Genomic DNA, 17,626 nt, shown 5'->3' on the forward strand with positions numbered 1-17,626 from the left:
ACCCCTGGTTATGTGTCTCTGTGTTCACCCTCCACTACACCCCTGGTTATGTGTCTCTGTGTTCACCCTCCACTACACCCCTGGTTATGTGTCTCTGTGTTCACCCTCCACTACACCCCTGGTTATGTGTCTCTGTGTTCACCCTCCACTACAACCCTGGTTATGTGTCTCTGTGTTCACCCTCCACTACACCCCTGGTTATGTGTCTCTGTGTTCACCCTCCACTACACCCCTGGTTATGTGTCTCTGTGTTCACCCACCACTACACCCCTGGTTATGTGTCTCTGTGTTCACCCTCCACTACACCCCTGGTTATGTGTCTCTGTGTTCACCCTCCACTACACCCCTGGTTATGTGTCTCTGTGTTCACCCTCCACTACACCCCGGGTTATGTGTCTCTGTGTTCACCCTCCACTACACCCCTGGTTATGTGTCTCTGTGTTCACCCTCCACTACACCCCTGGTTATGTGTCTCTGTGTTCACCCTCCACTACACCCCTGGTTATGTGTCTCTGTGTTCACCCTCCACTACACCCCTGGTTATGTGTCTCTGTGTTCACCCTCCACTACACCCCTGGTTATGTGTCTCTGTGTTCACCCTCCACTACACCCCTGGTTAGAGCCACTGGGCCAAGTGGATAACAGTCTTAGACAGCTTGAGGGAAGCATTCTCTTCACACTCAAGAGTTGTGTCTAAGTCTAGAATAGGTTCCTGTTTATATTAGCCACATTGTATCTGTCAATATGAGTCACACATGGAAGTCCCACATATGTCTGAATGATGAGTAACAGTTAGTTCATGGGTGACATATCCTCGTGGAAATCATTCAACAACAATCAACACCACATTAAGATTTAACCAGTAACACAAGTTTTCCACAAGTGTAGGGTCATCATCAACATCTATGCCCATTGACTTTAAATGTGGGGGTGTAAAAGAGAGTATGGTTTACTGTCTTATGGAGGTGAAATAATACCCTTCGAGGGAATCAAATGTCACCTTTTTGTGAACCACACAGGAGGGCAAATCATGGCCAAAAGATAAAAAACTGCACAGTCACTGAGGAACATACAGTACCAGTCAAAAGTTTGGACGCACGTACTCATTCAAGGGTTTTTCTTTATTTTTACTATTTTCTACATTGTAGAATAATAGTGAAGACATCAAAACTATGAAATAACACATATGGAATCCACATATTCTTCAAAGTAGCCACCCTTTGCCTTGATGACATCTTTGCACACTCTTGGCATTCTCTCAACCAGCTTCATGAGGTAATCACCTGTAATTCATTTCAATTAACAGGTGTGTCTTGTAAAAAGTACATTTGTGGAATTTCTTTCCTTCTTAATGCGTTTGAGCCAATCAGTTGTGTTGTGACAAGGTAAGGGTGGTATACAGAAGATAGCCCTATTTGATAAAAGACCAAGTCAATATTTTGGCAAGAACAGCTCAAATAAGCAAAGAGAAACGACAGGTCATCCTTGCTTTAAGACATGAAGGTCAGTCAATACGGAACATTTCAAGAAACTTTGAACGTTTCTTCAAGTGCAGTCGCAAAAACCATCAAGCGCTATGATGAAACTGGCTCTCATGAGAACCGCCACAGGAAAGGAAGACCCAGAGTTACCTCTGCTGCAGAGGATAAGTTCATTAGAGTTAACTGCACCTCAGATTGCAGCCCAAATAAATGCTTCACAAAGTTCAAGTAACAGACACATCTCAACATCAACTGTTCAGAGGAGACTGCATGAATCAGGCCTTCGTGGTCGAATTGCTGCAAAGAAACCACTACTAAAGGACACCAATAAGAAGAACAGACTTGCTTGGGCCAAGAAACACGAGCAATGGACATTAGACTGGTGGAAATCTGTCCTTTGGTCAGATTTTGGGTTCCAACCGTTGTGTCTTTGTGAGACGCAGAGTAGGTGAACGGATGATCTCCACGTTTGGTTCTCACCATGAAGAATTGAGGAGGAAGTGTGATGGTGCTTTGCTGGTGACACAATCAGTGATTTATTTAGAATTCGAGGCACACTTAACCAGCATGGCTACCACAGCATTCTGCAGCGATATGCCATCCCATCTGGTTTGTGCTTAGTGGGATAATCATTTGTTTTTCAACAGGATAATGACCCAACACACCTCCAGATTGTGTAAGGGCTATTTAACCAGGAAGAAGAGTGATGGAGTGCTGCATCAGATGACCTGGCCTCCACAAATCACCCAACCTCAGATGGTTTAGGATGAGTTGGACCGCAGAGTGAAGGAAAAGCAGCTAACAAGTGGTCAGCATATGTGGGAACTCCTTCAAGACTGTTGGAAAAGCATTCCAGGTGAAGCTGGTTGAGAGAATGCCAAGAGTTTGCAAAGCTGTCATCAAGGAAAAGGGTGGGTAACAGTTTTTTTGGTTACTACATGATTCCATATTGTGACGATCGTCACAAGGAGTAGACCAAGGTGCAGCGTGTTGAGTGCTCATGATAAATATTATTTAAACTCAGACCACTAAAGCAAACCAACAAATAACGGAAAACAACCGTCCCATTCTGCAGGCTTTACAGAGCTGTGCAAAAACAAGATCCCACAACTGAAAGTGGACAAAAGGGCCGCCTAAGTATGATTCCTAATCAGAGACAACGATAAACAGCTGCCTCTGATTAGGAATCATACTCTGCTCAACACAAAGAAATAGAAAACATAGAAATGAACATAGAAATACAAAATATAGAATGCCCACCCAAATCACACCCTGACCTAACCAAAATAGAGAAAATAAACGGCAATCTAAGGTCAGGGCGTGACACATATGTGTAATTTCATAATTTGCATGTCTTCACTATTATTCTACAATGTAGAAAATAGTAAACAAATATAGAAAAACCCCTGAATGAGTTGTTGTGTCCAAACTTTTGACTGATACTGTATCTAAAAGTTGAATATTTACCATCGATCTGCAGAATCAAATAACTTTTCACTTATACGTTTGTTTAAACAGGAAATATTTGCCTTACAATCATGACTCTCAAAATACTTTCTTAATCTTCATCTTTATCTCACCGTGACATTAAGATGAGGAATAGAATCAGCTGGGGGCACTTAGCAGAGTCATGAATGCAAGACTGGCTGGCAAGTGGCCAAGAATTCATTATTTTAATCTCTACACTAATCTGATGTCCATGTAAGTTAGCATCAACAAGTAAGCTTGAGACGCTTCGACAGACGCGTCACAATTATTTTGATAGCAAAATAATTGATAGCAAAATAAACGCCTCTGCTATCTATAAAAGGCCTACATGGTACACTCAAGTGTATGTGCATACTGCATTCTGTATGTGCATAGATATGGTAACTGGTTTCTATGTACAGTGTTTAAGCACGGTCAATATGTCAACATGTGAGGAGAGAGGGGGGGTGGTAGTGTGGGACCTGCTGTGCTCTAGCAGCTCAGTGCTGCCTCCATGCAGTGGGGTTGGGCAGCCTGTCTGTCTCCCCTGGTATGTCAACCATCCAATTCCTCTTTGTCCACCTCTCAAAATAACCCAGAACAGCTGAGACAAAGCCTGAGAGAGCCAGGCAGGCAGAGTCCGGTCCAATCCACTCCGCAGTGGCGGAAAATGGAAACAAAGACCCCAGGGTAGTGATCTTAGAGGATCTATTAAATCAGTAAAGCTCGAGGGGGTGTGGTATATGGCCAATATACCCCATGGCTAAGGGCTGTTTTTAGGCCGTTTTTATACCACAAACCCCCGAGTTGCCTTATTGTTTTTTTTAAATCTGGTTACCAACGTAATTAGAAACAGTAAACAAGTACCCGTGGTATACGATCTGATATACCACGGCTTTCAGCCAATCAGCATTCAGGGCTTGAACTACCCGGTTTATAACTAAGCAATAATACATGAGAGGACATGTGTTATGACATTTCTATCATGGTTGTGAAGTGGTCATAGCAACGAAGCCGGCTATTACACTGACATGAAAGGTTAGAGACCCTTTTTACACAGTACATGACATACAGTATAATTGTATCACAGTAGGTAAAAACAAATGGTTTTCATTAACCTGTTAGGGCTAGGGGGCAGTATTGACACGGCCGGATAAAAAACGTACCCGATTTAATCTGGTTACTACTCCTGCCCAGTAACTAGAATATGCATATAATTATTGGCTTTGGATAGAAAACACCCTAAAGTTTCTAAAACGGTTTGAATTGTGTCTGTGAGTATAACAGAACTCAAATGGCAGGCCAAAACCTGAGAAGATTCCATGCAGGAAGTGGCCTGTCTGAGAAGTTGTGTTTCATCTTGGCTCTTTTTATTGAAGACTGAGGGTCTTTGCTCTAACGTGACACTTCCTACGGCTCCCATAGGCTCTCAGAGCCCGGGAAAAAGCTGAACGATATCGAGGCAGCCTCTGGCTGAAACACATTATCGCTTTTGGCAAGTGGCCGATCAGAGTATTATGGGCTTAGGCGCGTGCCCGAGTCGACCGAATGCTTTATTTTCTTTCGTCTGTTTACCTAAACGCAGATTCCCGGTCGGAATATTATCGCTTTTTTTATGAGAAAAATGGCATAAAAATTGATTTTAAACAGCGGTTGACATGCTTCGAAGTACGGTAATGGAATATTTAGAAATTTTTTGTCATGAATTGCGCCATGCTCGTCACCCTTATTTACCCTTTCGGATAGTGTCTTGAACACACGAACAAAACGCCGCTGTTTGGATATAACTATGGATTATTTTGAACCAAACCAACATTTGTTATTGAAGTAGAAGTCCTGGGAGTGCATTCTGACGAAGACAGCAAAGGTAATAACATTTTTCTTATAGTAAATCTGACTTTGGTGAGTGCTAAATTTGCTGGGTGTCTAAATAGCTAGCCCTGTGATGTCGGGCTATCTACTGAGAATATTGCAAAATGTGCTTTCACCGAAAAGCTATTTTAAAATCGGACATATCGAGTGCATAGAGGAGTTCTGTATCTATAATTCTTAAAATAATTGTTATACTTTTTGTAAACGTTTATCGTGAGTAATTTAGTAAATTCACCGGCAGTGTTCGTTGGGAATGCTAGTCACATGCTAGTCACATGCTAATGTAAAAAGCTGTTTTTTTATATAAATATGAACTTGATTGAACAAAACATGCATGTATTGTATAACATAATGTCCTAGGGTTGTCATCTGATGAAGATCATCAAAGGTTAGTGCTGCATTTAGCTGTGGTTTGGGTTTATGTGACATTATATGCTAGCTTGAAAAATGGGTGTCTGATTATTTCTGGCTGGGTACTCTGCTGACATAATCTAATGTTTTGCTTTTTGAAATCGGACAGTGTGGTTAGATTAACGAAAGTCTTGTCTTTAAAATGGTGTAAAATAGTCATATGTTTGAAAAATTGAAGTTTTTGCATTTTTGAGGTTTTTGAATAACACGCCACGGGATTACACTGGCTGTTACGTAGGTGGGACGATTTGGTGCCACCTACCCTAGAGAGGTTAACATGCCACACACCGTAAAAGAACATAGCCAGCACCTGGCATTCATTCCCTCAGGGGTTATGAGAGCGTGGGGGCATGCATGTCAGTGAATTTGGAAACACAGAGAAGGGGTGAGCCCTATTGCATAATTTCCACCACCCCCAAAGGTTGTTTTGATCCATCTTCCAGGCCTCTCTTTTCATTGTGACCGGGGCCATCCCCGCTGTCACACAGCCAACAGAGAGGCATGGGGGCTGGGGCCATCAACGCTGTCACACAGCCAACAGAGAGGCATGGGGGCTGGGGCCATCAACGCTGTCACACAGTACCCAGAGAGGCATGGGGGCTGGGGCCATCACCGCTGTCACACAGCCCACAGAGAGGTATGGGGGCTGGGGCCATCACCGCTGTCACACAGTACCCAGAGAGGTATGGGGGCTGGGGCCATCACCGGTGTCACAAAGCCACAGAGAGGTTTGGGGGCTGGGGGACAAAAGAGAGGTATGGGGGCTGGGGGACAAAAGAGAGGTATGGGGGCTGGGGGACAAAAGCCCACACTGACCCTACTGCTGCTGCTGACGTGGCTGCACCAGAGAGGAAACATCTGAGGACCCTGATCCACCACCACATTTCATAACCTGATGATGGAGGATGCCTGCTCATGCATTTACACAGCCAGTCAATACAGACACTGGAGCACGGGCGCCACACACACACACACACACACGCACACACACACACACACACACACACACACACACACACACACACACACACACACACACACACACACACACACGCACACGCACACACACGTACACACACACACACACGCACACACACACACGCACACACACGCACACACACACACACACACACACACACACACACACACACACACACACACACACACACACACACACACACACACACACACACACACACACACACACACACACACGACAGTCCCCTCTGAATAGAGAACACCCCTGGGATCCAGTTACAGACAGGATCCCATCTGCAAGATTGCAACCCTTGGATCAAAACAAAAGACAGCAGCATAACATAAGTCTCCTTATCCTGCCTAGTAACCTCCCCTACCAGTGCTGAGTAAAAGGTACCTTTCAGGGTATGGTAGTACTGTATACCGCTGACCCACATTTATACATCATTTCTCAGGTTACTACACTGACATGAAAGGGAAACCTTAGAGGTCAGAGACCCTTTCTTTCTACACCCTACATGACATAGGTTTGTGTCACAGTAGTAGGTAAGTCAGATAGGTTGGGAATCTTAGCAGACTCCTATTTATAGAATCTATAAAGCAGATATTCTATAGCAGGGCATTATGGCGTTTTCTTATCTGTGTTAGATTATAGGATAGAGTATGGCACGTACTTCATAACCAATTAATCCTAAAACTAAAGCTGTACAAAGACAAGCCTGAGCTATGTATCACAACAACAGAAATATTGCATTTATGGTAAGGAATAAATCCCCATATAACCCAATAACCACTCACTCCTCTTAACAGTAGAGCAAAACTAAAGTGCTGGGTTAAGTAGGACAAATGCATCCTCCAACCACATAACAATCCCCTATTAAGTGACTGTCAGGAAGCCAATTTGTTTTATTTCCTTCTCTGAAGAGTTGAGTCACTATGACAACAGCCATCGGAGAGCACTAGAGTGTCAAGAGAAAATTAGGGGTAGCAACCCATGTTAGTTACGACTCCTCAGTGAGCAGTGCTCAGTCTGGTGCTGTTATGAATAGTGACAATGAAATATACAGTAGGACCTACAGACGACAGCGTAATATCTTAGGCTAGATGTTCTTATCAATTCCTTTCCAGTGGTGTAATCTTTCATCCCGGGTTAGCCCAGAACTAAAATCTGGTGTATTGCGGTCAGTCTCTCCTAGAATGTCTCTGCTCTTGCAGTTTTTTTCTTTGTGTCGCCTAACAGGCTTGATTTCTGTTAGGCGACACAGATGCCTATGCATTGCATACTGTATAATTTCCCAAAATAATTGTGCTTTGAGCTACTGTAATTTGACCATAGAGATGCATTTCACACTTTCATCTGACACATTTGGGTGTAGCTGCAACCACAGGCACGTCTGCTCCATGCCCGTGTTCTAATCTCTAACACAACTATCTTAAATAAGGAACACTTTACAGCCTACAGTAATTGATACCAGCTACCACTTAAGTTTAATTGAGTAAACTGGAAGTAAATTTAGCATCCTAGGAGGAGTGATGAATGACAAGCTACAGAAATGAAGGCCTTCACTGAGACCTGGACAAGTGGATCCACCCAATAATACAGCCAAGTCTTTGAGGAAGGAACTCACAGAATAAAACCACATAAAATGTATCTCTGTCTGGATTGTGGGTGGGTGTATTAGATCCAAATGGATCTGTCTATTTCAGACATTTTAATTATATGCTCTAGCAGTGTCTACTTCTGAGTGGTCTACTGGAAACCTTCCCCAGAAATATTCAAAATGATATAGTTCCTAGGCATAGTTTACAAACAGTCCACATGCACGTGACTCAAAAGACAGATAAAAGCCTCCTTCACTTGTAAACTCTAGTCTCCTGGGCCTAGTTAAAATGGAGTATAAAATGGAGTATAAAACACACTGTTAAAATGAAGGCAAAATGAATAGGCTAAACCCCCAAAGAAAGGCTAAATGAAAAGTCTCCAAATCCAGTAGGCTAAAACCCCAATGAAAGCTAAATGAATAGTCTCCAAATCCAGTAGTCTAAACCCCCAAAGAAAGGCTAAATGAATAGCCTGCAAATCCAGTAGGCTAAACATCCAAAGAAAGGCTAAATGAATAGCCTCCAAATAAGGTAGGCTAAACCTCCAATGAATGCTAAATGAATAGTCTCCAAATCCAGTTGGCTAAACCAAATTTCTTCACTTTGGGTTGCTCCCTCAATTCATGTAACTTGGTTGTAGAGCGAGGTAGTGGCCTCAGCACTCATCTACTGTACTTTCAGCAGTCGCCCTATGATGGAGACTAAGGAAAGTCCACACTCAGCTAACATGTTGTGGTGGCGTAAAGTTGCAGCCTGTATTGGGAACACAGGATATAAGAGGTGAGTGCTAATGTCTCCTAAACCTCACACTCACTATTCAATGTTTGATTAAATGCCACTCAAACTTGTTTGTCGTGTTTTAGTGGGCAGTTTTGTTGTTAGGACTTTGTTAGACCCAAGGGAGAATTAGCCTATCATGAACGCGAACAAAAAACAAACAGACGTGGTTTATTTATGTAGCCTATCCCTTGAATGAGTACTGAACAAAATATATAAATGCAATATTCAACAATTTCAAAGATTTTTCGGAGTTACAGTTCACATACGGCTCACTCCCCTCTATCTGATATACCTACTGCAGCCCTCATCCTCCACATACAACACCCATTCTGCCAGACACATTCTGTTAAAGGTCCCCAAAGCGAACACATCCCTGGGTTGCTCGTCTTTTCAGTTCGCTGCAGCTGGCGACTGGAACAAGCTGCAATAAACACTCAAACTGGACTGTTTGATCTCCAACTCTTCATCATGGACACTCTTACTGACAGTTGTGGCTGCTTTGTGTGATGTTTTGCTGTCTCTACCTTCTTGCCCTTTGTGCTGTTGTCTGTGCCCAGTAATGTTTGTATAATGTTTTGTACTGCTGCCATGTTGTGCTGCTGCCATGTTGTGTTGCCACCATGTTCTTGTGATGTTGTGTTTCTACCATGCTGTGTTTTCATATGTTGCTGCCATGCTATGTTGTCATCTTAGGTCTCTCTTTATGTAGTATTGTGGTGTCTCTCTTGTTGTGATGTGTGTTTTGTCCTGTATTTTTATTTTATTTTAAAATTGTAATCCCAGCCCCCGTCCCAGCAGGAGGCCTTTTACCTTCTGGTAGGCCATCATTGTGAATAAGCATTTATTCTTAACTGACTTGCCTAGTTAAGTAACGGTTAAATAAATAAAAATACAAATAAGTCAATTTAAATAAATGCAATAAGTCCCTAATGTATGGATTTCACATGACTGGGCAGGGGCGTAGCCATGAGTGGGCCTGAGAGGACATAGGCCCACCCACTTGGGAGCCAGGCCCCCCGCTACAGGTGAAGAAGCCGAATGTGGAGGTCCTGGGCTGGCGTGGTTACAGGTGGTCTGCGGTCTTGAGGCCGGTTGGACGTACTGCCAAATTCTCTAAAACGACGTTGGTGGTGGCTTATGGTAGAGAAATTAACATTCAATTATCTGGAAACAACTCTGGTGGACATTTCTACAGTCAGCATGCCAATTGCACGCTCCTTCAGCACCTGAAGCATCTGTGGCATTGTGTTGCATGACAAAACAGCACATTTTAGAGTGGCCATTATAATGATCATGCTGTTTAATCAGCTCCTTGATATGCCACATCTGTCAAGTGGATGGATTATCTTGACAAAGGGTAAAATGCTCACCAACAGGGATGTAAACACTGTGCTCAAAATAAGGTTTTTGAGCGTATGGAAATTTTCGGGGATATTTTATTTCAGCTCATGAAACATGAGACCAGCACTTTACATATTGCTTTCATATTTTTGTAGACCCAGTAAGCACAGTATTTTGCACAGTATTTTGCTCATACAATGTTTTTCTCATAGGGCCTGCATTTATTTATATCAAGTTATTCACGTTTCAATAAAAGTAGGGTGGATATAGCTGTTCTAATTTCCCAAAACATGACAAACAATACTTTGTGTTATATCAATTCATCAACATAGACATTAACTGGTCTTTCATAACCAATTACCCAGTTGTGAATTATATTTACCCCGGTCTGCGAGCCCCCCAGCCAATGAGAGAACACTAAGGGATGGACACGCCTTGAGTGTAATCAATCGAAGGATTAGCGCGTCTCCTGTACATTATCATCCCGCTAGTCGACCAGACTGGGACTTTCAATCTCAACGAAAAGCCGGTTTCAGCCTGAAGCTTTTCTCCGCGGTGAGAAGTGTCATAAGGGCAGACGTAGGAGGGACATGAGCGAGAGGTTTGTGGTCGTCCGTGTCGGTCAGGGTGACGAAGGGGTCAAAAATGATCCTGTACCTGACAGCGGAGGGGCTGAAGGCGACTCCATAGACCCACACGATTCTGTTCCTATCCTCGAGTACAGTAGAGAGCCTAACAGATACGGTAAGATTTAGCCTGTCCCCGACTCCCGTTATTATCTAGTGGGAATTAGCTATGCATTTCACTTTGGGTTGTTTATGGTTACGTAACCCCGGGTGTCCTTACAGAACTTTATGTACGGTACTTCCCAGATACATTAGGCACGAGCTGAAATGAGCGTCTGCTTACCGTCCAGGGTACAGCACGTGTAATTTACCTATTCCGTTTTCTGAGTGATCATAGCTAATTCAAGATATCACTAATTAGCCTACTTCTCCATGACATCAACGCTCTTTTTGCTACATACGTGTTTCTGTTCTGCTTTTAATACACAACTGTAGTTGATGATAGTCATAATGAATTATTTTGTCACATTTTAATATTATCATAGCAATTATGTATAACATTAGCTTTTCCTGTTTGCGTCTCACCTACCACACGTCAGGTGTTGCATGGCAACAGGTTGTAATGAAATTGTCACTCCTCTAAAATTAGACTGAAATGTCAAAAAGCATCACCAGGGATAATCGTGTTGAAGAATAGATCATTTACAACCCTTACCCTATTTCAGCCAACAGTTGTCCTGAATATAGAAAACTGTGCTATAAGTGACCATATTCTCACAAATAAACTGCATCGCTACTCTAATTTTGGGAACCTATGCAATGTCTGGACACCTACAACCACTTGGATGTTCATGAGGAGGCTGTTTCCACTGTTTCTGAATATAGAAACAAAAGCAGTGAGTTCAGTATTTTAATTGGCTTTCCTGAGTGTATTTGGGGAGTGCCCAAGACTATTCAGAGTTATTGCGGCATGGGAAGCATGCTCATAGAGCTGTTATTAAAAGGGCAAGTTGGAACCTGGTTGGCGGTCATGTTTTTGATATGAAGATATTGACAGCCATGAAAATTAATTCAAACTGTCAAATGAAATGTCATGAAATGTCAAGAGAGAGAGAGAGAGAGAGAGAGAGAGAGAGAGAATGTGTGTGTGTTTGTTTCAGTGTGTGAAACGCATATAGAATAGTTTATGTTATCTCGGCTTGTATTTTCCAGTTCCCTTCTATTCAGGAATCTGCTTCCTCTATCTCCTTCCTTCAATAAACTTGATATTTTAATCAATGCTTTAATAATAGCTTCATTTCAACATTTAATCTATTCTAATGCATTTAGTGATAAGGGGTAAGTCTTTAAATCAAATCACCCTCTAAAGAAGATAGGATAATGATGGGTGGGGTAGGGGATAAGATGATACCTTGGCATTGAAATCATTTATCTTCTTCTTTGATAGATCAGTGTTTTCCCACATTACACTGATGGTCTTCAGAGTTTCAGCACACAAACCATAAGCCTATTTGGTAAAAAAAAAAAAAAATACTTTAAATGTCCTAAGGAGTCGTTTGTTTTCCCTAGCACTCAATACAACAAAACAGAACCAGAACTTTTTTGGGGATCCTCAAAACATTTCAAGGAGTGTTGCTTAGTCCATTGACATTGGAATTTGGACATTTTGAAAATAGGTGGCCCTATACCCCATCAAAGACCACCTACCCCATCAAAGACAATTGCCTAAAACAACTGATCACTCTTGACCCCAATCTACTGTGGTAGAAAAAGGGTTTTGACCAGCAGTTGCAGATTATACAGCAGTTATCAATATACTTATTTTTATAGGGCTTCTTGAATAGAGATTTCAATGACTTTCTGGAATTGATAGATTTTAAATGGAATTGGCCCTAAGTGTCAACCCTGCTGGTCTTCTATTGAGCACTGCACATTGTGGTCCGCTGTAACTCAGTTGGTAGAGCGGGGTCCTCTGTAGCTCAGTTAGCGGAGCGGGGTCCTCTGTAGCTCAGTTAGCGGAGCGGGGTCCTCTGTAGCTCAGTTAGCGGAGCGGGGTCCTCTGTAGCTCAGTTAGCGGAGCGGGGTCCTCTGTAGCTCAGTTAGCGGAGCGGGGTCCTCTGTAGCTCAGTTGGCGTAGCGGGGTCCTCTGTAGTTCAGTTGGCGTAGCGGGGTCCTCTGTAGCACAGTTAGCGCGGCCGGGTGCTCTGTAGTTCAGTTAGCGTAGCGGGGTGCTCTGTAGCTCAGTTAGCGTAGCGGGGTCCTCTGTAGCACAGTTAGCGCGGCCGGGTGCTCTGTAGTTCAGTTAGCGTAGCGGGGTGCTCTGTAGCTCAGTTAGCGGAGCCGGGTGCTCTGTAGTTCAGTTAGCGTAGGGGGGGTCCTCTGTAGCACAGTTAGCGCGGCCGGGTGCTCTGTAGTTCAGTTAGCGGAGCGGGGTGCTCTGTAGCTCAGTTAGCGGAGCAGGGTGCTCTGTAGCTCAGTTAGCGTAGCCGGGTGCTCTGTAGTTCAGTTAGCGTAGCGGGGTCCTCTGTAGGTCAGTTAGTGGAGTGGGGTGGTCTGTAGCTCAGTTAGCGTAGCGGGGTGCTCTGTAGTTCAGTTAGCGGAGCCGGGTGCTCTGTAGCTCAGTTAGCGGAGCCGGGTGCTCTGTAGCTCAGTTAGCGTAGCGGGGTGCTCTGTAGTTCAGTTAGCGTAGCGGGGTCCTCTGTAGTTCAGTTAGTGTAGCGGGGTGCTCTGTAGTTCAGTTAGCGTAGCGGGGTGCTCTGTAGTTCAGTTAGCGTAGCGGGGTGCTCTGTAGTTCAGTTAGCGTAGCGGGGTGCTCTGTAGCTCAGTTAGCGGAGCGGGGTGCTCTCTAGCTCAGTTAGCGTAGCGGAGTGCTCTGTAGCTCAGTTAGCGTAGCGGGGTCCTCTGTAGTTCACATTTTACATTTACATTTTAGTCATTTAGCAGACGCTCTTATCCAGAGCGACTTACAAATTGGTGCAATCACCTATAATATCCAGTGGAACAACCACTTTACAATAGTGCATCTAAATCTTTTAAGGGGGGGGTTAGAAGGATTACTTTATCCTATCCCAGGTATTCCTTGAAGAGGTGGGGTTTCAGGTGTCTCCGGAAGGTGGTGATTGACTCCGCTGTCCTGGCGTCGTGAGGGAGCTTGTTCCACCATTGGGGTGCCAGAGCAGCGAACAGTTTTGACTGGGCTGAGCGGGAACTGTGCTTCCTCAGAGGTAGGGAGGCGAGCAGGCCAGAGGTGGATGAACGGAGTGCCCTTGTTTGGGTGTAGGGCCTGATCAGAGCCTGAAGGTACGGAGGTGCCGTTCCCCTCACAGCTCCGTAGGCAAGCACCATGGTCTTGTAGCGGATGCGAGCTTCGACTGGAAGCCAGTGGAGAGAGCGGAGGAGCGGGGTGACGTGAGAGAACTTGGGAAGGTTGAACACCAGACGGGCTGCGGCGTTCTGGATGAGTTGTAGGGGTTTAATGGCACAGGCAGGGAGCCCAGCCAACAGCGAGTTGCAGTAATCCAGACGGGAGATGACAAGTGCCTGGATTAGGACCTGCGCCGCTTCCTGTGTGAGGCAGGGTCGTACTCTGCGAATGTTAGCGTAGCCGGGTGCTCTGTAGCTCAGTTAGCGTAGCCGGGTCCTCTGTAGCTCAGTTAGCGTAGCCGGGTCCTCTGTAGCTCAGTTAGCGTAGCGGGGTCCTCTGTAGCTCAGTTAGCGTAGCGGGGTCCTCTGTAGTTCAGTTAGCGTAGCGGGGTCCTCTGTAGCTCAGTTAGAGGAGTGGGGTGCTCTGTAGCTCAGTTAGCGTAGCCGGGTGCTCTGTAGCTCAGTTAGCGGGGCCGGGTGCTCTGTAGCTCAGTTAGCGGGGCCGGGTGCTCTGTAGCTCAGTTAGCGGGGCCGGGTGCTCTGTAGCTCAGTTAGCGGGGCCGGGTGCTCTGTAGCTCAGTTAGCGGAGCGGGGTACTCTGTAGCTCAGTTAGCGGAGCGGGGTGGTCTGTAGCTCAGTTAGCGGAGCGGGGTGCTCTGTAGTTCAGTTAGTGGAGTGGGGTGCTAGCATGGATAGTAGGTTTGATTCCCAGGACCACCTGTACATAATGTTTTGTAAGTCAACTTACCTGGTAAAATAAGGGAACAATACATACATGACTGTATGAGTCGTGTTTGGATAAAAGCATCTGCTAATTGGCATTATTATTATTATTGTACATTAGGGACACATGCTACAGATGTCTGGGATGCCAGGCATTACAAAGGTTTTGATGAGGGCTCGCTGGTCTAGATAGAGTACTTCTGACTCGTGGCTCAACACAGTCACTGTCATTAGACACGTGTTGAGTCACTTGTTTCACAGAGCCTCCTGTAATTTATACACACTGTTGGCCCTGACCATGGAGAGAGAGAGACAAGTCTTGAGTGTTTTGAAATAAACTTATTTTCCACAGCCTGTGACTGTGTTCTCGTAGTAGCTGAGACTTTTCAACAGAGATCCCGATGACACACTGAGCGTAAATATATATATTGATTGCAATTGTTCTCGAATGAGTGAGCGTTCATGTGCAAAGGCTTAGCATTTCAATTGTTATAATTATCAACTCTGTAGTGTCTTCTCAGCTGACTCCAACCCCCTTTTGTCTAACAAGCCGCCATGCCGGTTTAGCCCACTAGGATGCATTCCTCTATAATTTCTTTGTAAACATATCTACTGTTTGTTATGCTTTTTATGTGAATTACCTAGTTAGTAAATAAATGACTTTAAGAAAATTGATGTATGGATGACTCATAGTGAAGACTGGGTTCGTGCAGATAACCAACAATTTACGATGTTTGGAATGAGACTGACGTGAGGTAAATAATTCATTAATTCGAAGACTAATTGATCAGATATTAAAATAATCTGATCAAAATAATTTGTAATCGGAATATTTTCCTTGGTGCCCCGACTTCCTAGTTAATTACAGTTGCATGATTAATCAGGTTAATCGCGTAATAATAATTACAGAGTTATTTGATAAATATGTCTTCAGTTTTAATGATGCCAAAGACACGACAAGGGGGAAATCAATTTCGAAGCCACACATCTCGGTCAGCATTTGTTTCGGCTAAATGGCAGCTTCTAATGCAGGAACTAAATGTTCTGATCCACACATTTGAACACAGTGAGGATAAACATACAAACATGGATGGCACTTGAGTCAATCACAGAACTGCTTCTCTAACAACAACAGTCTATCAGTTATGTTGCCTGAGGTGTCGGGTGTCTAAAAGATGTTGAGGGAGATATGTGGTGTCGGTGTCATGTCACACACGTCCCTATGTCTGGAGTATGTATAGGATTAGGCTACCCTGCTTTCTACACCCTGTCAAAAGTTGCTTGGTGTAGGATTGCAAAATGACGGGAACTTTCAATCAATTCCCTGGTTTTCCCGAAATCCCGGTTGTATTGTTCCCGGAATCAGGAGGGGATTGGCAGGAAATCTGTAATCCTCCAACCAGGATTTCTGGAATTTCCAGAAATTTTACAACCTTACTTGGGTGCCGCTATTAACGCTCTGGATGTGTAACTGGAGGACCCCCCCCCTCCCCCCCAATGTTTCTTTAGCCTACATAGATGTCCTCTTTTTGAAGATTTTCCAAACAGAAAGCTCAGTGGTTTAACTTTGAGGAATATTAAATCTCTAAGGTGATATGCTGTGAAGGTCACTAGGAAGTGACTGCCCCCCCAGCCTTGTAGTTTTTGAACTTTTGTAATCTTTTTGAATAGTCTTCAATGGGCAAAAACATAGTGCAATGGTCTTTTTAAGCTAAAAAAATAAAGGCATCTGGCAGGAGTAAATTCATCCACAAACACAAATATAATTATATACAGTACCAGTCAAAAGTTTGAAGAACACCTGCTCTTTCCATGAAAGCTATGATCCCTTATTGATGTCACCTGTTAAATCCACTTCAATCAGTGTAGATGAAGGGGAGGAGACAGGTTAAAGAAGGATTTTTAAGCCTCAAAACAATTGAGACATGGATTGTGTATGTGTGCCATTCAGAGGGTGAATGTGCAAGACAAAATATTTAAGTACCTTTGAACAGGGTATGGTAGTAGGTGCCAGGCGCACCAGTTTGTGTCAAGAACTGCAACTCTGCTGGGTTTTTCACGCTCAACAGTTTCCCATGTGTATCAATAATGGTCCACCCAAAGGACAACTGTGGGAAACATTGGCGTCAACATGGGCCAGCGTCCCTGTGGAACGCTTTCGACACCTTGTAGAGTTCGAATTGAGGCTGTTTTGACACCTTTTTCGACACCTTGTAGAGTTCGAAAAAAAATAAAAAATAATCCACTCCAGCCAAATTATGCAAGCTCCATTCCTCACTCCACTCTGCTCATATTCTCTTAACAAGTGACAAGTGGTCTGTGAGAACTGCAGTTGATTAACCAGATCCTTTCTCAAATGTCACCACACACATGGTATTGACTAAGCTGTCCACTTGACACGGAAGAAATTAAGCTTTCTTCTATTTTGTAACAGTAGTCACATACGTGGAGAATTTAGTGTTCTCTGAATGGAACATTGGCATGCGTTCTATCCTGAGCTAGAGAGGGAGGGAACAGAGATGTGAAATCCATTTAAAGCCCAGAGCCACTTCCTTTTGCTTAGTGGTTCCCAAACTGTGAGGGGCATGAGTGGTCGGAGGGGGGAACTGGGTAGTGAATCATCAGTTCCTCTTGTCACGTTAGTCATTGAATACCTTAGAGAGCTATTTATAACTTGTCAGAAATGTACTGACCACCGTGCCCATGTCCTGACCACCGAGCCCATGTCCTGACCACCGAGCCCATGTCCTGACCACCGAGCCCATGTCCTGACCACCGAGCCCATGTCCTGACCCCAGAGCCCATGTCCAGACCACCGTGCCCATGTCCTGACCACCGAGCCCATGTCCTGACCACCGAGCCCATGTCCTGACCCCAGAGCCCATGTCCAGACCACCGAGCCCATGTCCAGACCACCGAGCCCATGTCCAGACCACCGAGCCCATGTCCAGACCACCGAGCCCATGTCCAGACCACCGAGCCCATGTCCAGACCACCGTGCCCATGTCCTGACCACCGTGCCCATGTCCTGACCACCGAGCC

At 44.4% G+C, this 17,626-nt stretch overlaps 1 protein-coding gene across 4 annotated transcripts in view; it reads left to right on the forward strand.

The window, feature by feature from the left end:
* Window positions 1–10,383: 10,383 nt before the first annotated feature.
* The window catches only part of LOC106603998 (solute carrier family 12 member 7), a 125,142-nt gene continuing 117,899 nt past the window's right edge, over window positions 10,384–17,626 (forward strand). For 2 of the 4 annotated variants that reach the window (XM_045702779.2, XM_045702780.2), the window contains exon 1: window positions 10,384–10,676. In XM_045702779.2, the coding sequence (XP_045558735.1) occupies window positions 10,523–10,676 (154 nt within the window). In that variant the 5' untranslated portion in view covers window positions 10,384–10,522. The remainder of the gene's footprint in view (window positions 10,677–17,626) is intronic. The other 2 variants (XM_045702782.2, XM_045702785.2) reach the window with 1 other exon arrangement.

This window comes from Salmo salar, chromosome 19, assembly GCF_965601325.2.
Source record: "Salmo salar chromosome 19, fSalSal1, whole genome shotgun sequence".
NCBI lineage: Eukaryota > Metazoa > Chordata > Actinopteri > Salmoniformes > Salmonidae > Salmo > Salmo salar.